The 22,955-nt window shown below is 40.6% G+C and overlaps 2 protein-coding genes across 3 annotated transcripts in view; both read left to right on the top strand.

Annotated features, from left to right (window-relative positions):
• The first annotated feature begins 295 nt into the window (after positions 1-295).
• On the top strand, positions 296-6,138 carry tank (TRAF family member-associated NFKB activator). Of its 2 annotated transcripts, none has more exons than XM_044019551.1 (8): positions 296-457; positions 1,854-1,995; positions 2,335-2,443; positions 2,612-2,676; positions 3,905-3,957; positions 4,075-4,193; positions 4,689-5,086; positions 5,664-6,138. In XM_044019551.1, exons 2-8 carry the CDS (start codon positions 1,897-1,899, stop codon positions 5,853-5,855), a joined length of 1,035 nt encoding a protein of 344 aa, XP_043875486.1. In that variant the 5' UTR covers positions 296-457; positions 1,854-1,896; the 3' UTR covers positions 5,856-6,138. The 2 variants fall into 2 exon arrangements, with proteins under 2 accessions (XP_043875486.1, XP_043875485.1); XM_044019550.1 differs by having other exon boundaries at positions 296-600.
• Positions 6,139-21,947: 15,809 nt separating this feature from the next.
• The window catches only part of tbr1b (T-box brain transcription factor 1b), a 4,357-nt gene continuing 3,349 nt past the window's right edge, over positions 21,948-22,955 (top strand). The window contains exons 1-2 of the mRNA XM_044014136.1: positions 21,948-22,639; positions 22,804-22,955. The exon at positions 22,804-22,955 is cut by the window's right edge and continues 3 nt beyond it. Of these exons, the coding sequence (XP_043870071.1) occupies positions 21,948-22,639; positions 22,804-22,955 (844 nt within the window). The remainder of the gene's footprint in view (positions 22,640-22,803) is intronic.

The following is a 22,955-nucleotide window of genomic DNA, read 5'->3' as shown; positions in this document are numbered from 1 at the left end:
TTCTTTCTATGGGCGCTCGCTGAAAGTTGACCGATATTAGCAGAGAGGAAACGTGTTGCGCAGTGAAATGAGCACAGTCCTCTGGTTTGAGGACAGTTGGTTTCTCACATGCACATCAGCAGCCACATCAGCAGCAGCAGCAGCAACAACAGCAGAGACAGCAGCAGCAGAACTCATAATATTGCAGACGCGTAGGCTGGAAGAACCCTCAACCAGCTCACCGCCCCGCTCTGAACTGCTCGTCTCTCCGAGCTCGGCGCTGATTGGCCGGGCTCGAGTGAAGGCGGAAGTCCACAGAGCTGGGGGATTCCCCGAGGGAAGTTCCCAACTCAACTGGGCTAAGTAAAAATGTAAAACATACATTTGCCATATCCTCTCCAGCGCCTTGTAACTTCGCACCTGAAAAGCAGGCGGTGTCAACACCATAAATGCGACTTTAGCCGTTACTCGAACGAAGGTAAGAGGACACTGAGCTGACAGAGGGCTTAACTTGTCTGACACCGGTTGAATGAGCTATGGCTAACCAGTCATTTAAAGAACACGGAACTGTGAGGATTATGCTTTGAACGACGCTCTGAAGTGACCCATTGCTGTCTCCCGGTTAGTGTTAATTTTCTTTTTCCTGCTTGAGTGTGAGTGGACTTTACTGTAGCTTCACCCAGGAGCTGCTCCTGCTGCTGCTGTGCAACTACTACCACTGACAGGGACTGTGTTGCTATGGCATTCATTTTGAAGATTGAGCAATAATTGATGAGCAGCTCTGGGTGACTGACATAAAGCTACTCTCTATGTGTTTTGTGTGTCACAACAGTAAATAATGGTACATGGCTGCTTCATAAAAAACCCACAAGTTTTGTGGGTTTTGTGTGAAATAAGTTCTAATCTGAGTTTAGCTTCTGAAATGTAAATATTGATCTATGATTGTAAACTGAATATCTGCTGTGTAGACCATAGAAGACATTTTTCTGCTTTGGGAAAGGACGTTCCAAGTTTTACACCATTTTCTGCATTTCACAATCAAAACACATCATAGATTAACTGAGAAGTTATTCACTAGTTTATTTCACCTGCGTGAATATTCATTGGTAGACACCCTACAGTAAATACGTACAAAATTGACAAAATGGCCTAAAATGTAAGAACTGCGTGTCACAGTGTAGTAAATTTGTTATGCAAGATAAATCAAGTGCTTCGAGTATTTTACATTTGGACTGAAGTAGTTATTCAAAGAATTGGTTAATAATTAATGACTAAATTAGTCAGTTTATGTATATGTATATGTATGTATAGTGAGTATTTTTGTCCTCATTTTTTCACTCTCTTAAGCATCGGTTTTCTCTGGTTTCTTAGCTTCCACTATGACAGTAAACCACATATCTTTGGCATGTGACCCAAACAAGATTTTTGGTGATGTCACTGGGAAAACACAGATGAACATTTTTCACAATCCTATGACTTTTTATAAAACAAACTACTTTTTGATTGATCAAAAAAATTAATAATAATAATTAATAAAATCCACATCATTTGGTCATGAAAATAATTTACAAATGCAGCCCTGTTTGCCATAACCTTTGAGATGCTCATTTACATTTTGCACACATCCTTTGATGCAGACTTGTTGAAATGTGAATGCAGTTTTTTTTTTTGTGCAAGTTGTTATAGAACTGGAAGTGAGCAAATATTAGGAAGTGTTCTCATTCAGTTTTGGCACCGTTGTGTTGTTGTTGTAGCTTACATAAGTCAATTAAATCATTTGACAGTAATTCAGTGACGTGAGCTGTGTCACTGAGTGCAAAAGCATAAAGCAAGTGACATTGGTATCTTTGCAAACACTGCGTTTTCACTCTTAGGGCTCATGTCTGCTGTGTCAGTGATGACTGTGGAGCACAAGGCATGGAAAGGAACATTGGAGACCAGCTCAACAAAGCTTTTGAAGCTTATCGCCAGGTCTCCATTGAAAAGGACATTGCTAAAAAGGAGCTGCAAAAAATGGTAACAACGGAAACTATTTCCCCCACCCCACAGTTTTATGAAAATTTTAGCCAAACATGACAAACTTAGCAAGAAAAATAAGCCACATGCATTTACGTTTTCTCGAGAAAAGTTTCGTAACACACTGTGGTTGACATTCTGTTTGCTTTTTTTGAGGTTTGCTTTCTGTGTAAGGTCTTCACCTTACTATGTTAAGGGCCTTGAGAGTGATGTTTGTTATGAATGAATTGGCGCTATAATTTAAATTTATATTGTAAGAAAAACCCATTAGATCATGACTAAACTAAAGACCATAATACGTTGTGTAATATAATAACAACCAAGACTTTATTTTCACAGACTGAATATTATGAAGGATACACTCAAACACTTCAGAAGCAGATAGAGGACCAGCAGCAGTTGATTACAAAACTTCAAGCTAAGTTGTCTGCAACAAGGCAACCATCAGGTTGGTGAGCTACACCCTGTCTCCCTGTTTGTGTTCCAACAAGATCATTTACTCCTACGTTGCATTCAATTCTTGTCAGTGAACAAACAGTAATGATACTGAATCTGTTTTGTGTAGCATTTCTTCTCCTGTTCAAGCTGTTGATTTTTCACTGTTTTGGGTTTGTAGGAGAAATGACATGTGAACCGTGCAACCACCTCTTCGATGGCGCCAGTGCTTATAGGATAAAGCCGGTATGTTCACTGTCCCACGCTGTGCGTATTCTATATCTACACTGTGTGAAAATGTCTTTGTGATGTCAACAAAACAGGTTTTTCTTCATTCTCACAACATACAGGCAGCGTCCTTTGCACATATTAACATAGTGTTTCTGCTCAGTGCTGTTGCATTTTTTATCCACACAATCATGTTAAAGGATTGTATCACATTGATGGTCAATGAATATAGTATAAACTATGAGGTTTAAATAGTGTTGCATGATACAAGACTAATATTGAGTCAGTTTCATCTTTTATTTAACCCCTTCTCTTTTTATTGTGTTTATTTATTTCCACATAAAAAGACATTAAGATACAGTATAACTATATACAGTATACCATATCCATGAAAATATGAGAGAGAACTGCCTAAAAACCTCTAGGGCATGTCAAACTCAAGACCTGTCAGTACCTAACCTACCCCCTTCTCCCACTACTCAGTGGTCAGTGCTTATATGTTTGTTTGTTTCCTACATTTATTTTTTCCCCCTGAAATCACACCAATGTTTGAACAATGTTCACATATTGCTTGAAGGTAATGTTAAATAATAAAGGTAAATATTTAGCTATTTTAAAATCGTGTGATCTGGCTGTTTAAATATCATATGTCTGATTAAAACATAGTAATATAGACTGTTCAATACATGTTAAAACTGTAAACCTGTGTCACTCTACTCACTACTCAGCATTCTCTTGTTGCGGTACAACTATTACAGGAAATTTTACAATCTATTCAAAGCATAGTAAAAAAAAAACAATACAAACAAACCTAGACCTATCATAGTATTCTGTAGAATGCCCAGAAATGCCCAACTAATATTTGTTTCCAGTTTTGCAAACCCTTGTTTAAACAGTTTCATGACAGATAAGCAAATGTCTGAAACGGGAAATGCTTCATTTTCATTTGTTTTCAAATTAATCAAACAACTGATAGGCCTTCCGTTTGCATAGCTGCTGTAATGGCAACTACCCTACGTTTGACTCCACACAAGGTGTATCCACTTTACCTTCACCAGATGGTGCTAGAGGATAATGTCAGTGCACAGTGAAACAGCTTGAGCTTTTGTTATTTCACCAGCCAGGAAGATCATTTCACCACTAAAAGAACTCACTGTATCTCAGTAAAATGCAGATGTATTGATAATATTCCTCTTGGATACTAAATGTTAGTGATTATGAATGTAATATGTGTTTTTTTTAACAGGAGAATATTGGCACTGTTTCCTCTAATATGCCAGTCAACAGCAGCCGTGACTAGTATGTGTCTCTTTATGCACAGAGAATTCTTCTTTCTTTCTTTTTTTTAAACCATGGACGCTACATTTAAGAATTAGATTATTTGTTTAGGTCACTCTTTATTTATTTCCTTGTCAGTCAGGACATGCTGGGAGTATTTGAAGCAATTCAAGGCAAATTCCGGCAGATTCGGTCCCTGACGCAAAGACAAAAAGATCACCTAAAGCGATTCCACAGAGAAAACGATGCATCAAACGGTAATGTTAACATTTATCAAACATTACCTGCTGTATTTTTTAACGGCCTGTTTCACACATCTGCATATTTTATTATTTCACCTAAAGACTCTGTGTTGGGGCTGTTATAGGTTAATGTATATTGTCAATTTGTCAACAATTTAATAATTGTTATTTTACATCGTAATATAACAACACTTTTTCAGGAACTGTACATAAATCCCCCCATTGTTCTTTCAAAATGCACACATTTTATAATTCCATCCACAAGTGCTGTGGATACGGAACGTATAATTAATATGATAAAAACGTTATTAATTGTAACGAGGATAATAACAATACATATATATTGTGATAATTTGTATGTTGATGTACCCTGGAGATATATATTATGCTTCTAAAACTTCTCAAAATCACAGCTAAACTCAAACATCCTCGGAGCCAACACTGACATCTATGCTGTTGACTGAGGCAGAAAAAGTGTGTAAAAATCCCCTGTTTTCCTACATGTGACAGATCAGCAGTTCTCCATGCCCATCCAGTGCACAGACGCTACAGCAGAGGCCGAGAGACCCTTTCCCTCAGTGCTACGGTCAGCAGTGGATATCCCACACCAGCCCACGTCCCTGGCATCCCGCGGCGCCAGCCCCGAGGACCGGGACTTAGTAGATTCTCTCACCAAACTCAGCGTCAAATTCCCGCCCGCAGCGGACAGTGAATATGACTTCCTGAACAGTGCTCCAGAAAGGCACATTGGCCTCACCATGCCCATGAAGCCACTGCTCAGTAGTGTCCCCTCCGCAATGACAGAGGAGGAGCCCGTGGAACTGCCCATGCCTTTTGTCTACCCCACGTCCCCCTCCCTCTCTACATCATCTTCACTCTCCCAGGAGAACGTGCGGGGACCCCAGCAGGTGAGAATCACAGGAGAAGGTCTGAGAAAACTAGTAGCAAATTATCAGTTTATGATTGGTCTTTGCTAATGGAGGAGAGAAACGGTGTGAAGCCCAAAAAAAAAAAAAAAACTCTTGGGATTTTTATCTTGAAATGTATTACTGTGTAATGTGAGCTGATTTTTTTCTTTTTTTCTTTTTTTTTAAACTCCAGCATTGATGCTCTGGCTATATTTGGCATCTTTACTGGAAAGCGTGAGCCAGATGGAAGCAAAATACAGTCTCTGAGTTTTATTTGCTGATGTGTATAAATGCCCAATGAAAGATTGTGAATGATATGCAGTGAGATCAGAAAACTGGTCCACCTTTTCACAAAATCATGACTTCCCTTCAACGTGAGCATTTATATTAGAATGGACAGTTTTGATAAGTTGGACGAACACATAAAATAGTAACAGAAGGAAATTCGTGAGGAGGGCCTTTCGTGTTGCTGAGTATTTGTGAAGGCATTGACACAAGACAAAAAAGTTGAGTGTAAAGATTGATTGCAGCATCAATAATATATTGGGTTTTTTTTTTGGTTCATCCTGCTCTGCAGCCTCTCTGGAGCCCTGAGCTGTGTGATGCAGTTGACATGGGGAAGGAGCTGGTGACGCCTCAGAGCAGCAGCAGCAGCAGCAGCAGCAGCAGTCCTGATAAATGTGCTTTCTGCCATGCTGTGGTTCCTCAGGACCAAATGAACAGCCACCTCTACTCGCATTTCTCTCATAAGGACGAAGCTGGCGATTGACGGTGGACGCAGACTGATGGGCTGAGGCCTCAACTACTCCAAGACATTACTGTATCCATGGTCCACCTGTGGTCCTGCCTGCCAGGAAGTACATGCGCTGTACTGGATTGGAAGTGACACTGCAATAAGACTTGAATCCATTTATTTAATATTGAAGAGTCGAATGGTACAATCCTCTGCCCATTTTATTTTCCTAATATCATGCTGAGACTCTACTATAGTAAGTGACAATGATGCATAATATGGTATACGTGAGCAAATAAAAGCGGCATTTACTCTTGCAGCATTTTCGTTTGGATTTTTTTTTAACATGAATTCTTTCTTTCATATTTTTTTGTTTTTTAAAAGCTACAGTATTTAGCTTAATTTGTAGATTTGCTGTACACACCGTCTCTGTTGATATTATTGGTAATGTCTGCAGAAATACGACAGCTCTGCCTCCTTTTTTACATTAGTGGATATGCTAATATGCATTAAATCACTTTGACATAAGCCAATCAGGGTTAAAAATGGTTCTCGCATGAATTCCCTTTACTTTAATTTGATCACCAGGCTAATTTGAAGCAGATGTAATTTGTTATTATTTGTGGCGTGGAAAATATTTCTAACTTTGAAATAAGTTTAAAATGTGTATGCCACCCGATCATTAAAGTTGTTTACAACGATGGCAGCACATATCAATAAGGCACAAACTCATTACACAGCGGCTTTTACCTGACATTTTCACACATGTTTAGAATGTACATCTCTATCGCGTGAGATCGTATACTATACTCATCAGACATGACAAGTATGAAGAGTGAGACACAGGCTGTGTCAATAACATGGTGTGAAAAATGCATCTTTTCCTGTGTCATTTGACTAAACCCGAGTCTTTTACAAACCACAGCATCATCATCGTCATCTATTTTTTTTTATTTCTTCAGTATTGATTCACTTGATTCACACCTTTGCAAACAATTGCAGTGATTTTCACCATTCAGTGAGGAGATGTTTAAGGGAATGGTGATGCTGTGAGTGTTGGAACACTTTGTTGTGCATCAAAGACCTTGCAGCCCTTCAGCTATGGCTTGGTAACACTTGGCGCTGGGTTAGATGATCTGGTGTGAAGTCGGCAAACAATTTTTTTTTTTTTTCTTACTACAAGGGTTAGTCATTGTGAATTATTTCTAATCAAACACAGCTTAATAGATTGTTATTTGTTATTTGAACCTTATCTTATATTGATGTTATCAACGGTTCCTAACTAGAAGAGCCTTTCTTTTTTACATATAAGGTGAATATTACATATTTATTTAACACATGTTCATTTTTAAAGTCATTGTACATTTCACATCATGGACACTGAGGAGTGATTTTTTTTTTTTTTTGGCAAATACATATCCCTAATGATCTTCTCTGGTTAATCTGTGAAGAGTTGAACATTGTGCAACCTGCAGGCTTTTCTCTCTGGGATCGTGAACAGCTGCTTGCTCATAATTATGTTGTCATTCATTGTTATTTAGAAGAGGAAACTCGCACTGACAGCTCGGATTTTTTTTCTTTTTTTTGTATTTTGTACACGATATTTCCGTGCATGTGTGTACAATGTAACGTGGACTGTTTGAGAGAGCTCCCTTTTGCCTTGGAGCTGTTATTTTTGCAATCATTTCCCGTAAGATATCAGATATATGTGCCATCTCTCTCTCTCTCTCTCTGGGACATTTGCTGTTAGAGGCTGTAGATTTGAAATAGATTTGAGGGCTATAAAAAAAAAAAAGTGAAAGAAGACAAAAAAGGAGAGGGATATGGATTGAGATGGCGAAGTAGCAGGCTGATTACAAGGTGTCAAAATTGCCAGGAGCAAGAAGGTGAAAGCAATCAGGGGTGAGAAGAGTGCAGCATTCGTGAGGGGCAACTAATTATCCATCTCATTTGTGGAGAGAAGCATTTGAGGCAGCTCTAGCCCACTGAATGGTGACAGATTGGTGCGGAGGAGAGGGGAGGTGTTAGAACAATAGAGCCCAGCTCACCATCATTACTGCATGCTAATAAGCAGTGTTTCTGCACCACCAGTCGGTGCTGCAGAGAGTTCGGGGAGATGGGAAGTCACTGGCTTCAGGGGGAGAGCAGTCATTTTTAAGTGGAGAAGAGAGAGAAAGTGATGCTCGGTATAGCTGTTGACACTCTATCACTGCTTAGTTGAGCTTGTAGGTTATCCTGTGCACACTGAGCTCTGTGTCTGATAAGACGAGCCAATGGTACCGTAGTGTTCTTAAGTAGAGGAGGTGGAATAATAGGTTATGTTGTGACACGTACTGCATGTATACTGTATACGCAGTATATGCCTGTTTTCAAATTCTAACTCTGTATATGGCCATAAGTTATTTACTTATACTTTCAAAGATAACACATTTGTCAATTTGTTTTTTTTGTATGCAATGGCTGTTAAACTTTATGTTTCGCCTGTATCACTCTGTACATATATTAAATATTCAGAGCCCTGCACTGTTTTCACATCATGTTATGTTGTTACAGCCTGATTCTAAAATAATTCATGTTCATTTTCTATCATCATTCTACACTCAGTGCCTGATTAGGACAAACAGAATTAGGACATATTATAACTTCATGCAAATTTAACAAAGGGGAAACACTTGTGCCATGACACTTAAAATCTAGCTCTGGTGTTTCTTCTTCTTCTTCTTCTTGTTCCAGAACCTATCAATGTCTAAACTTGAATACGCTCTCACTGCTGGCAATGCGTATCAAATCAGAAATGTGCTACAAGGTCAAAGGAAAGTAAAGTAAAGTAAGGAAAAGATCTTTATTGTAATTATACAACCGAAATGGAATTACGAGGTCAGGTGGAGGGTTGATCTGAGCCGCTGTGGCTGACCGAATGTGTCTAACGTTCATGAATGTTTCGATGGTGGGTCGAAACCAGAGAACCCACAGGAAACCCGTGCAGACACGGGGAGAACATGCAAACTGCACACCGAAAGATCATATTTGGAAACAATCAGGACTCATCCTGCAAAGCTATAGGTTCCTTTCTCAACTGAGCAACTGCATGAGGCCTGCGTGAGACCAAATGGCATGCGGTGGTGATGTCACCCACTATAATCTGAAGCCCCATTTTGAATCCTCCAGAACTAGAAATTGAAATGGGAACACAATTTATAAAATTAACATCATGCGCTTTCAAAGTAGGCCTTAAACTAGTTATTGACCAATAACTCCTTGGGAAAATGAATAAATTGAGTGAGAATTAGGCTCATTTTCTCATAGACTCAATAAATGTTTACTTCCTCGTTGGCGTGATCCAGCAAACCAGTGATGACTGCAGTGATGGTCGTTCTGGCAAAGGTCCAGAGGTCCTGAGTGGAGATCAAAGAAGCTCCTGAAGGGCAACTGTCACTGCAGCACCTCATTAACCTCCCCTCAACCAGAGACACATGATAGCACCTTTATCACATTCGTTTAATGAAACCAAAATGAAACAGATGAAGGAAATCAGGCACTGATCATCGCCTGCCCCGCACCATCCCAGTGGTGACGTATGGTGTGGGGGCTGTGAGCAGACGGGAGCGAGTTTAAGGGACAGATATATCTGTAATGAACCAACAAAGACCGTGCCGTTGTGCATTTGGTAAAGCTCTCTGTGAATTAGTGCCTCCGCCAGAGTCCTGACTTGAACCCAATTTCTGGTAAAAATGGCTTTTCAAAAGAAAATAGAAAAATGACATGCAGTAAGACACATTTAGGGCGTGCTTTATCAATCAAAACTTGTTATAATGGTGACAGGGCGAAGAACTGCGCACACACACACAAAGGATTTTTATTGCCAGTGATGTTTTGAGCACAACACACTCCTTAGTCTTTTTATGAAATTTGTAAAAATAAAAAAAAAATCTAAATCTTCTCACTATTTTAGTGCAAATTAATGGGGGGAAAATGAATGAATGTATTTAAGCTTATTAGGCTGCAACATAAAGGGCATCAGCATGCTTAATGAATGCACACTATTATAGTGGATGTTGCATTTCAATCATGTGTGTAAGCTTAGTTTAATAATTGATATAATGCATGCAACATAATAATGATGATTAAAATCGGTTATGTACAAGAAGAATATACCATTCTCCTTTACCGGCCAGTAGAAGTAAATTATTCTCAGCAATTACTCCTCCTATTATCATATTTCTAAATATTCCAGCAATGTTTATCAGATCATGCCATTGGCAAGAAGATACAACACAAGTGGTGGGGAAAAAAAAGAGTTGTTAAAGGATTTCATCAAATAGAAAACAAAACAGAGCGATAGCAAGTGGATTAAGGTCACCTGGCTAGAATGCCCTCTTCACAGCAATGTCATTTAGATAATTAACAACTTAGGAGAGAAGCATATTCGTCTATCTGTGCACTGGTCACCGTTGGCATGAGAGACTGCCAACTCTCATGGTGTTGCGAGCTGAGAGTATCACCTCACAGTTGTCTTGCCATGCGTTGGGCTCCGCGTGCTCTCTGTGCAGAAGTGGTGGAGCTGACTTTGTGTGCGATTAAACGTGTTGAAGCCATCGCTGCCTGTGCAAAGTCTCCGAACAGCCCCTCTCCTCCATTGTGTTTGTCTCGGTGCTGGTCTGAGAGCCCTGATTCCTGGAGCAGAGATTTGGCAGTCACAGCAAGTGATGACAGAGGCAGTGGTGAGATCGCACCCAGAACCCCAGAGGAGACTCACATTTCAGGCAGATGAGAGACTTGTTCAATACACAGAACACACAAGGCGCTGATCAGTGGCGTTTGTTGAAGCCATTGTTCTATAATCCACGTTGTTCTGCCACCATATAGCAAAACGAGTTCGGGTTTGGACATTTTTAGACTTCTAAACTTTCTGAAGACACTTGGCTGCCTTTTCTTTTTCTTTTTAAAAAAAAAAAAAAAAAAAGATGTGGGACAGACAAACTTGGCTGTCAAGATGCCACCCTCATGATATTTTATTGTCAATGTTAAATCAGGGTAGGTTGTTTTTCTTCTTGACATATGGGGGTGGGAAAGAGCATGGCGATGTTTGTGCAATGGCAACTTGCAATTCAAGGGTTAAGGCAGCATGAAAGAATCCATTCTCGGTTTAATGACCTAGCCTCGCCGGGCGAGGACGACAGGGAACATACTCTTGACTTGTACTGAATTTGCCAATTAACACCTCTGATAACAGGCTGCCTCTGAACATCACCAGTGTAGAGAGAGGAGGAGCGACTCTCATGCACTTTGTTTTCCAGCCTCTGATCCTGTAATGATGAGGTCCATGATTTCTTTATCCATTAAAAATGATTTTGCCTCTTATGCACAGTTGGACAAATTTGATCTGATAGTAGAATTTCACAGGACCTGTAGCTGCGTCGTTGAGGCAGAGAAAATCTCAGCTCAGCTCAGCTGCACAGGCGCTGAATATTCAGACTGTCAAATTGTTGAGGATACTTCATTTTTTTCCTCACGTGCTACTTGAATCCTTATAGTTATTGGACATTCTATTTTTTGCACACAGCCATATGGCCGCGTGCAGCTTCAATTAGACACATGGCTGGTATCTAAGAAACAATGTGCTTGATTAGCTTTGTCCCTTCTAATCTTCGTCGAGTAAAAACACAAAACAATGCTTCCATCCTTGAGAAACGAAGCCGCGAAGAACTGCCCCTCCAAATAAGGCCCCTGTTCTAGTCACCCCTCTGATTTCACACATGCTTATCAGACTCCCAAACAACACCTAGTACAGGTGTGAATATCAAAATCCCCAGTGAAAATCACAGTGGGTACTTGGTATTGTCTTCGGAGTCCTCTTACATGCAGCAGTGGCTGTGGATCGGGGCTGGGATGCTGCTGGCTAACAGAAACTGTGGAAACACCTTTGGCTAAGTGTAAGGTGGACAGCCTTACACCAAATGTGCTTAATGACTGAAAAATCACCACCCAGACATAATTGAAAAATGTGCTTAAGTGTACAGTAGCTGGTTATTGCCCAGCACAATCACACCATAGCACAGTAGTTTCACAAATCATTAGCAGGTACTAAAACAATACACAATAATTGAAAGATGGCTACATAATTGATAGCAGTTCACACCACGGGGAAAGTGCAGTGATCCATCTAATGATAGTAATAAAGTGTATAGTGGGTTAGGACACAGACAATAACACTTGAGGTGCGAGCTGCGTACAACTGTGACAACAAAGGCCTCGTCTTAACACTTTGTCAACATAACAGATACAAACACCGTGAAGATATTAGTCATGTTCTGTCAGCAGGGCCGAGGAGATTCACTGTGCTGCATCCTGCGGCTGAGCAGAGCGCGGCTCTCTCGTTCCCATGCTGACCACGTCTGTGCCATGTGCGGCAGAATATGAGCCCTTTAAGACATGCTACATTCAAATCAATTCATTTATTCAGTGTTAAGAAACCATCTGCGTTCACTGGAGCTGAAAGTCATCCTGACTGACACCTCATAGAATTAGTGGGAGGACGGCTTCATTTAGTAGGATTTTGCTTAGCTCAGACTACGCGGCTCATCATCTCACGGCGTTCTGTGCTCAAAAAAACAAAAACCCTGCAAACTCTCCCACAAAGTGCCTTTACCTCAAGTCTTTGTTTCGGCATTAAACAGATTCAGCATATCTGGGTTGTTTATTAGTCTTACATAGTGAGATATAACACTTTTTGTGTTCTCTTTGTGGAAGCTGTGAAAATGGCACGCCATATGTAATACACTTGCTTGCAGTTGGTCTTGCCAATTCCCCCAAGATCAGTAATTCCTGTGCCAACGCTCACACTCTTTCTTTGTCCTTGTGGTTTGATTAAGCTCATTGGATTGGACGCGTTTGTTTTTGATGCCGTGTCTGGCGTTTAGTTGTTGATTTGATGTCACTTGCAGTCCAGTTTAAATAACCATTTGAACTAGAACATACGTGTTCAGAAGTAAAAAAAAAAAAAAAAACTCATGGAAAAAAAAAAACACCCCACGCATTGTAAACAAGCAACTCAGAGCAAATGGGAGACAGATATAGATAGTCTAAACCGAAGCATATTTCTCCTTTAATTCGGCACAAAACAAATTGGCTGCACATTTTGTTCACACCTTGTGTAACCTGGGGATAGTAAGCGCAATTCTCCCCCGTCATACCTGTGACAACAACCTGCAAAGTGCTCCCAATGCCCTAATCTGCAGGGTAGAGACCTGCTGCTCCTGCTGCATGTACATGTTGTTTTCCTCTTCCTTATTGTCTTCTGGTTGTGTGTGTGTGTGTGTGTGTGTGTGTGTGTTTTTTTTTTTTTTTAAATTTACACACCCACCAGAATCACACAAGGTAAAAGAGAATATGCAAGTGTCTCGCAATCTATCAAATTTTTTCTCTCTCTCTGTCTCTCTCTCTCTCCAAAACATGTTCTCCCTCAGTAGAAGGCAATAAAGACACACTTATGGTGTTTGATTTAGAAATGGCAGTCTGACCATGATTTTAGTATCAACAGATGGCCAATAGATTGGTTTAAATGAGTAACACCACTGCCTGCTTTAGAGTTGGCTCAAGTGGTGGAGTAGTGTACTACTGTCTTATCATATCTCCTTGTGTGAATGATGATGTCACTGTGATAGATGCTACTCAAGTGGGATCAGACCTGCTCAGTGATGCCTGTAGAGACCAGCTCTGGGAGATCCCTGTCTGGTTGCATTATTCAACAATACTCCTTTACCTCTCCCAGGGAAAAGGGACTGTTGAATATTTGAAGCATAGATTTGATTTTTTATTTAAGTGTATAGATGTTGATGGGAGAAAACCTGAGGGGGGGAATAAAGATAGTGCCAGTCAGTGCAGCCTGGATGATCACCAAGGCAACTTGCCGAGTTTTTCAAACTGATCTACGGGACTTCCTGGCTGTCTCACTGGAGGGTGCTTTGGAAGAAACGGGCTTCTGCGAGTACCTTTTGACTGCGAAGACGAGACGGTAGCTCATTGATCATTTTAGACTCCACTGCCACCACTTATTTTGCTCAAGCAAGCATTTAGCTTTGTATTACTACAATAGGGGTAGTATTTTTCTTTTTTGAAACCTCAGTTTCCCCTGAGTTGAGAAATATCCATTCTTTTCTTTGTTACATGGCCACCGGTGACACTTGGTCCTGTTAGCGTAACTGTTAGCAAAGATGGCCGACACTGTTGACATTCTGGGAATGAGGTCCTGTCCCACTACGAGTGGGTCTAAAAAGTGCAGAATTAGCGTCCAGTAACAAAAAAAAGAATGAAGATATTTCTCGACTCTGATATTACTCGAAACTGAGGTTGGGAAGCACAGTTTTTCAAAAAATACTACCACTATTCTAAGCTAAATGCTAATCGGTGAAGTATTCCTTTAAAAGTTCTATGGAAGAAGGCTTGAGCAAAATAAGTGGTTGCAATGAGAATAAAATGATCAATAATTCACCCATTTTCCATTTTAATTGACCCATTTTCTTGTTTTGTGGTCATGCCTACATCACTATCAGGCGCTGCGGATACTTGAGATTGTGTGCCAACATGTAATAAAACCAGGTAAAACGTTCAGGTCTGCTCTGGAATCCTGGGCTGTTTTGTGAAATCAAATGAATCAATATTTCAGTTCGAACATAAGAAAGGAAATCTGCTCATTGACAACATACCAGACATTGTGTGAGACCATGATAGCCTATTTTCAAAACGGCAGTGTTAGAGGAGAAAAAAAAACAACCAAACATGGCTGCAGAACCACTGCTCAGATCTTGACGAGCCATGCTGAGTATCGATCCATCTGGCTCTGAAGACACTGTCATGTCACCTTTGCATTTAAGTGTTATCTTGTCAGCTTCAAATGATCTAGCTGTCAGATCTGGAAAAGGCTCGCCTGCGTGATGTTGCTTTGTCTCTAATGTCCAGCTGTTGCGACATACTGTTGTGCCGCACGTACACTCTACATGGTGCTCTGTACGTTAAGACCTATACTGTATGTGCACTGCGTCAGAACAGTCTCTCAAGTGAAGGGGAGGAAAGTGTTCTTTGAGAGCGCCGTGCATCTAAACACGTAGTATTCCATCCTCATTCCATTTTATCTTATTCTATTTTATTTTTTTTATTTTTATCTTATTTTAATATTTGTTTCTTTAGATAATCTATGCCATTCTGTTCTGTTCTTTTTAACATGTATGCTACTGCACAAGTGAATTTCCCCGTTGTGGGATCAGTAAAGTACAATCTAATCTAATCTAATCTGAAACATATGAAGTGAGAGCCGATGTAAAAAATAAATAAATGTATAGATGTGCAGTATTTCAGTCTTGGTAGATTGGCCAATGAAACAATACAATGAAATGTATTCCCTGTCTTGTTTGTTTTTGTATAGGAGAAGCTGGGGTTTATGGGATCTGTGTAAATATGTATGATATTTATTTTATTTCAGACGGCTGCATATCTGGCACAAAATGATATGCATTGTTGTGCATAATGTAGAGCCAAGAATACTTTCACATCTCATCATATTATATCATATCATTATAGATGTAACTGTGTGTGTGCAGCTGTCATATTCTGAAGAACTCTGCCCGGCAGTTTCAGTCGCTTTCCTTCCTCGGTGTCATCCACTCCGCTCACATTACACTGTAATTAAAAAGTCAATTTACAATAAATGTTCGCAGACATTCAGACCAAGTGCAAATTCAAAGTGGATCCCTCCTTCACAACGGATGTAAACGCTAATTCTGCGGCGTGAGAATCCAAGTCTTACAGTGAAAGGGCACAAACTCTTTTAGTCAAGGTGTTTCAACAGGGTGAAAATTTGAAAGCAAATTCTCTCTCCGTACCGACGTCGCCTCTGTCGCACTCAATGACAAAACATCCACCGGTGTGCATTCACAGCACTAATGTTCATGTTTTCACTTTCACAGTTTAAATGCTTTATTGTGCTATGATTTCTCCTTTTTTTTATACTCTTCTTCTTCTCATTCATGAATGAAGTAGAGGCCAGCGTTTAGTTTCATGCCAGTGCAGTGGTCATTTTTAAAGAGTGGATCAGGAGATGGAGATGCTGCAGTAGGACCTGAGGCGGTAGTTCACACTTGCTGGAGCATACTGGTGAGGCTGTGATGATTACACCGCACTGTCTGTATTTGTCATCTCTCTGCTCAGTGTGAAATTCTGGCACAATTCTGTCCTATAGCACCTGTATGGATGACGCTCATGTGGAAAGATTCCTTATCGATACGTCCTTTTGGCCTCACCGCCGGCAAAGTTTCCTGAAGAAAATAAAAACTGGTTGCCACATGTTTGTTTGTGACAGCCTATGTGAGTGGCGGAGACATAAATCATGTCACTTTTTTATTTCTCCTCTCAACTCAGAATATGGTTCTCTTCCCCGTAGAATTCTGAGCTGATCATTAACCTTTCCTTTAGTTCCTTCCCTTGCCTGGTCACATTTCCTCTCTATTTGGTTCCTGGCCCCATATGCCACTTTCCTATTTCCTGCCTGCAGACAGCAGGGAGTAGCTCTATTATCACCTTCCTAGAGCTGTCTTTGAATGTGAGAGGCAATTCCATTTCACTCAGCCACAGGGAGGAGGAGGAGGAGGAGGAGGAGAAGGAGGAGGAGGGAGGAGGAGGGAAAACACACACACACATAAGAGCACAGAGAAAATGGTTTGAGGTTAGTTTTTATTTTTGGATGTAGGACTATTTTGTTTTTATACTTGTAATCTTACCAGATTTAAGGATGCTGCGGTGTGTTATGGTGCCGGTTCTGGTCCCATATCAGAGCAAGGGTTAAGTGCGGTGCATCATATTTGGCTGCTGTGTGAACATCATCTCCATTTCAACACCATCTCGTGAAATATTAACAGTCCCAAAGCAGCTATATTATACTAACTGTGAGGTTGTGTTAAACGTACAGTAGCAAAGACGCAGTGTTTTCCATCCATTTTGCAGCGTTTCACCCTGAGCCTGTTATTTTTGGGCTTCCTTTTTCTCTGAGTCTAGTTGTTTGGAATGGTAGGACTCTTGACAATATTGCTCCTGGATAAATTAAACATGAGTTACGTAGAGTGATAATCTGTGGGCCTCTCTTTTCACACTGCATTCCCAATGAGCTGTGTGTTGGCCTGGTGTTGTTGCCTGTGATTTTAATGAAGATTATTCTTGTAACACGACAGTCGCCTGTTTGCTCCTGTTCTCCCCAAAATATTTTCTCTTCAAAATGAGAATTTTGTTTTCTTCGAAAGGCGTCCCGCGCTTGCGTTCATGCTTTATTATTTTAATCGTTTTCTTTTAAAAGGTGACTCATTGATTTGGTGTAATTCAAGATATCCAGGTGCCAAATGTTTGATGCTGATTAATTTGATAACAGGTTGGCAAGTTGTTGTCTTTTTTTGGATTAAACATTCATCATCGTGTCGACCTAGTTATCGATTAAACAATACGCTGGCAGACACAGCTGTGACTGGGTAATTGATGCTTATTTTCAACCTGTCTAAGCAACATAGAAAAAAAAAAAAGGGGGCAAAGCTTAACTTACAAGACTGGGTCCTCCTGTTTCCCATTGTTTGAGGTTTATAGAGCTTGGGAAACCTCAGAGGATTCTCAAAGGAGTAAGTGCACACTTCATGGCATGGCTCCTCTTAAAATGGAACTGATGTTTTATAAATAATTCCAAAGTTACAAACATCAGCCTCGCAATCACATCGTTTCAATGATATTCATTTGGCATAAGTCAGTTTCATTTCTGCGCGCTTTTCATCAGAAATGGCTTAAAAAGTGGAGTTAGTCTGAATTTTTCATGCCGTGGGCTTACCGGGGGACAGTGGCCATGTTCTTCACTTGCAGACGTCTGACAGTGCATGGCAGCAGAAATAACAAAATGGTCACAAACCCCACTGCACTCGGTGGGTCACACAGGTTCTTTAAAAATTTAAAGAGACTAGCAACGAACCAAACAGTTGATAACAGGTCAGTCGAAGGTGATAAGAGAAGTTTTCATAGCGACATTAGCCTTTGCTCTAACTTTGTGATGCCTGACATTATATCCTCACCATTTGTTGAGGCAAATAATACACATCAGAGAGTGTGAGGCAGTTTTCAGGATTACTCTCAGGGATTGTGCTTCAAGATTACTATATTTACAAGTGTCGCCTTGCTGCAGAATTGGTATGAGACTAAATTCACACATTTATAATTATTCATCAGTTTAACATGCCATCATCTGCATTCACGTTATTTCAGTTTTTGTAAATGGGAGAGAGCTCAGCTGATCAACGTGGATGGCTCGTGGCTTATTTTCCCCATGGAATTATACGATATGATTTACATTGAAGTGCGTTAATTATCATGCTGTCATTGTCCTGTGATGTAGAAATAAGTGACAGTGACAGAAGAGTTAAAAATAACTCACAACAACGTGTGTCGTTTTCCCTCTTTGAAGAGCTATGGTAAATAATTGTATAAAACTTGAAGTGGCGCACAAATGATCTGTGGTGATGGCACGGCATCAAACTGCATTTAAATAATAAAAAACGTGCACGAGGTGACAAAACAGTAACAAAGAATAAAAGTGTACAATCAAACAAACTGTCCTCTATAAAGAAAATGGTCTTAGATAATACACAATAAATAAAAATAATTATGTGACGAAAATACTGCAGAGATAAGGGTTTACAATGGTTTGTTTTTTCCTCTGGCAGACAATGAAGCGTGTGTATAAATATTTGTTTTGGGTAAACAGTCCCTTTAGGGTGTGGCGTGGCATTAATAAAGGAGCCATATCACTTGTACATCCACTGAACACCATAATCACCTGTCCTCAGGTTAATTTGCTGTGAGCTTTGTGGTAAAGATTCTGCGGCTGAGCCTGGTCTGGCAGGGCGACCCTTAAAGGCCATCAATAATGAGCAGGTGTAGGAGTGCACTTCTGCGTAGACGTGTGCCTTGGTGTGTCCAGGGAGGACGGCTAATAAGGGTTTAAAAGCCACAACTGTCCACTCCGCCCCTTAGCAGGCCTCCAGCTGTCTTCTGTGTCAGAGAGCACCCAGATTCCCTGTGACAGAGCAGATCACTGATGGCAGAAAACCGCAGGGGGCAATAGTTATGTTAGCGCGGCACAAAGCACCACCAAACTTGACCAGATTAGCCATGCTGGGTAATTAAAGACTTAGGGTAAACACAGGTTGTGTGTGTGTGTGTGTGTCTCTCTCTCTCTCTTTCTCTGTGTGTGTGTGTGTGTGATTTCTTTTAATCAAGAGCCACAAACACAGGAGGAAATACTTCATACTTGATGGAAATTGCAATGTGACGTCTGGCAAACAACATATAAATAACTTAAAGGCCATCTTAAATGCATTCCCATGAAATTTTTAGTGCCACTGTAATATAAGCCACTACCTGTCATGAATCCCAAATAACCTTGGCTCTATCCTCTTAGTTCAGCCCAGCCTCATTCCTTATTACTGGCCTGACAAGGAAATGTTTACCCATCCGACAAGAGACAAGCCATTTCATAGTCAGAAAAAAGCAATTTCACCTGACTGGAGTCGCACACTATGTCCCCATATCCTTGCTGGCTATAATTTTGTTGTCATTTTGTGTGCTGTGATCATATCATTGAAGTGACAGTGCTGGGCATTAGGTAAAGTCCCTAAGCTGGTGCTCACTTTCAGGCTTTCTCTCTCCCTGTCATTCACATTGATTAGATTAGACCCAGGTGGCAAAGCAGGTTTCTGTGGCACAACAATAAAAAAGAAAAAAAAAGAATAGTGAGAGAAAAACCCAGATTTATTTATTTAGACTTTTTAGTGTGTATTCTTTGTTGTTTAAAGATATATTTCATCTATTTCCCAAATTATTGACAAATAAAATTTATCATTTTTAAAAAAAAAATATATATATAAATATAATAAAATATAATTACAACACGAATGTTGATGCTCATAGAAGCCAGGGCATTAAACACAGCATGGTCAACACAGTGTTTGTGTAAGGCAGAGCTTAGAGAGCTGCACTACACTGTCTCCCCAAGGGACAAGGCTGGTCATGAGCATCACACAACCACCCCCCAACCCTCCCCGCCTCCCCTCTCCTCCTCCTCTTTACTGATGTCCACTGCCTGACTGAGCCAATGGAAAGAGAGAGCATCACCTAATAATCAAGGTACTAGTCCACCAAAGGGAAACACATGCTGATTTGCTGCATGGGAGATTCAACAATTGTTTGTTTCAGTGGGTAAAGAAGCAAAGCCTGTTTTGCTTATTAAAGATCAGCGTTGGAAGTGAACCATAATCCTGTAATGAGGCGAGCACAGAGTGACCTCTTTTTCGCTTGGGCACAGGCAAGCCTGTGCTTGTATGTTTCACAGGAATAGATTGCCGGGCCCTATAGCCCTACTGTAATAATGACCCCTCTTGTTAGCGTCAGACTTACATGGCTGTTGATTAGACATTCAGGCTGCTAGATGCACCCTCCTGGCGATCCTTTCCTTCTCAACCTGGTCTGATTCAGATTGTTCAATGCACACTCGCCGCATAATGACACTCAGCAGTTTAACAATGGGAGAAGTTTTTTAGCCAAGTGGCCTTTTTGTTTTTCATGCCATATTGTCAGTGGGTACTTTATATTTAAAGAGATCCCTCGTCTGTCTGCCCTCATTAAATGCATGAGTACAACAAGTTTTTTTTTTTAGAACATACTGTAATGCAATTAAATGCATCTGCCTAAACACAAGCTGTGCCACTCTGATGGTATGAGCAACCTTGAATTATTGTTCGGATTCCAAATACATAATGTATAAATAAAAAAAGTGCTAGAATTAAACAACACTTAATTATACAGGTTTTTTTTGCTCAGACTGACTTACTTTAACTCCTGCTTCTTTAAAACACTTTGAAATTCTGATTCATCCATCTTGACAACAAGTCTCCCTGCAGCTTTGGGACTCTGAGTGGTCTGTAAAAGTGAGAAAATACTGATTTTACACCTCATTTTCTCTTTTAATTATTATTTTTTCCTTTCACTAAACTTGCTAACAATAAACTCTAACAATATGTGCAAATGAATATCCTTTATTGTTGTTGTACATTTACACTCTACACAGCAGCTTATATAAAAAAATGTCTGCATAATAAATTAAAACTGTAACACATTAAAGCACACTTTGTTATGTTTCTAGGCATTGTCCCTTTAAAATATTTTTACATTTAAAAAAACACCAACAAATGTATCATTTTCCATGGTTTTGATAGATCTTTAATCTGCTCTACTTCTCCAAAAAACACCAAAAATGAATTTATCTAAAATCAAATCAGCCGCACAAAATGCATTTTTGTGCGTTTCACTGTCTGTGATTCGCAGCAGCAGCAGCAGCAGCAGCAGCTGTCCGTTATCAGTGCACGGGTTCATAACTTTATAGTGCATGAAATATTTAGCAGCACTGGGACTCATAAACACATCTTCAGTGGGACGCCATGATTTCACGCTATATCACAAACATTTTAAGGCATCAGATGCACCGCCTGTCATTTTCGGTGTGTTAATAATACATCTTGGCTTCTCCGGCAAACATACTTGGGCACTCATGGCACATGAATAGGTAAATATGACAGATAAATAATAGGTAAATAACGTGACGCGGGATGTTGCAGCAGAAAGTAGCAGAAAACAAAATATTTTTTGGAGCCATTTTTTATTTGTTTTTAATTTGATTTATTTGTGCTATATGTTGTATTCTTAATGTAAGAAGCAACACAGATCCTATTCTATATGCTGTAATCAAATATAGGCCCGTGTCACACTGCAAACAAATCACTTTTACGCACAGCGCGCCGCATATTGTCCTAATTAAGAGCTGTCTAATTAAATCACAGCGTTGAGTTAACCAATGGTAGCACTTGTTTCATTAGCAAAGCAGGCAGAGTGATGGAAGGAAAATCCTTCCTGATTGCAGGATGGTGTCAATTGGCTAATTTGCTGCCGTTGGTACCTCAAGTCATAGCAAGGCGTTTTCGTCGTGTTAGATTAGGAAAGGCGTGCGCAAAGCTTGTGATAAAGGTTGAGCTAATAGTGGTTTCCTATTGCGCTATGCAGGTCGAGAACTGCATCTCGCCAGCGAGTGATCTTTCCAAGAAATTTATGAATGTGGGCAGTGGCTTTTCGAGCTCCGATGGATCAGAGCTTTCGCTGCAGGACCATCCTATTATATCTGCAAGTGACAACCTGGAGAGAAGTTCACCTCTGAAAAAAAACTCTAGGGAGATGACGAATCAGTCAGAGGCAGACAATTTTCCCGACTCCAAGGACGCGTCGGGGGACGTCCAGAGGGGCAAACTCTCTCCTGATCTTCACGGAGTCACTGACATCCGTCATAGTTTCGATGGATCTGCAGGAGAACGGTGCATCTTTTCTCCATCTACCCAACCGCAGTCAGTCTCAGCAGCTCCCAGTGCCATGTTCCCGTACCCGAGCCAGCATGGACCAGCGCACCCGGCTTTTTCTATCGGAAGTCCCAGCCGCTACATGGCCCACCACCCGGTTATAACTAATGGAGCTTACAACAGCCTTCTGACCAACACTTCTCCTCAAGGCTACCCGACGGCGGGCTACCCTTACGCACAGCAGTATGGACACACGTACCAAGGAGGCGCTTTTTACCAGTTCTCCTCAGCGCAAGCAGGACTGGTTCCGGGGAAAGCGCAGGTGTATCTGTGCAACAGGGCCTTGTGGTTGAAGTTTCACCGGCACCAGACAGAGATGATCATCACAAAGCAAGGAAGGTACGTGCACACAGGCTTATCTGTCAGAAATGATTGATTTTACGCACAAGTTCACATTTAATGTCCATTAACGCACACTAGAAGGACACCATTATAAAAACAGGTGCTTTTATTTCAGTGCATTTCCTCCTCCTCCACGATTTAATTTCCTTCATTTTCCACAGACGAATGTTTCCATTTTTAAGCTTCAACATCTCTGGCCTTGACCCAACTGCTCACTACAATATATTTGTGGATATTATACTCGCTGATCCAAACCACTGGCGCTTTCAGGGAGGAAAGTGGGTGCCGTGTGGAAAAGCAGACACGAATATAA

The sequence above is a fragment of the Solea senegalensis genome, linkage group LG2 (assembly GCF_019176455.1).
Source record: "Solea senegalensis isolate Sse05_10M linkage group LG2, IFAPA_SoseM_1, whole genome shotgun sequence".
Taxonomy (NCBI): domain Eukaryota; kingdom Metazoa; phylum Chordata; class Actinopteri; order Pleuronectiformes; family Soleidae; genus Solea; species Solea senegalensis.
This window is presented reverse-complemented; position numbering and strand designations above follow the sequence as displayed.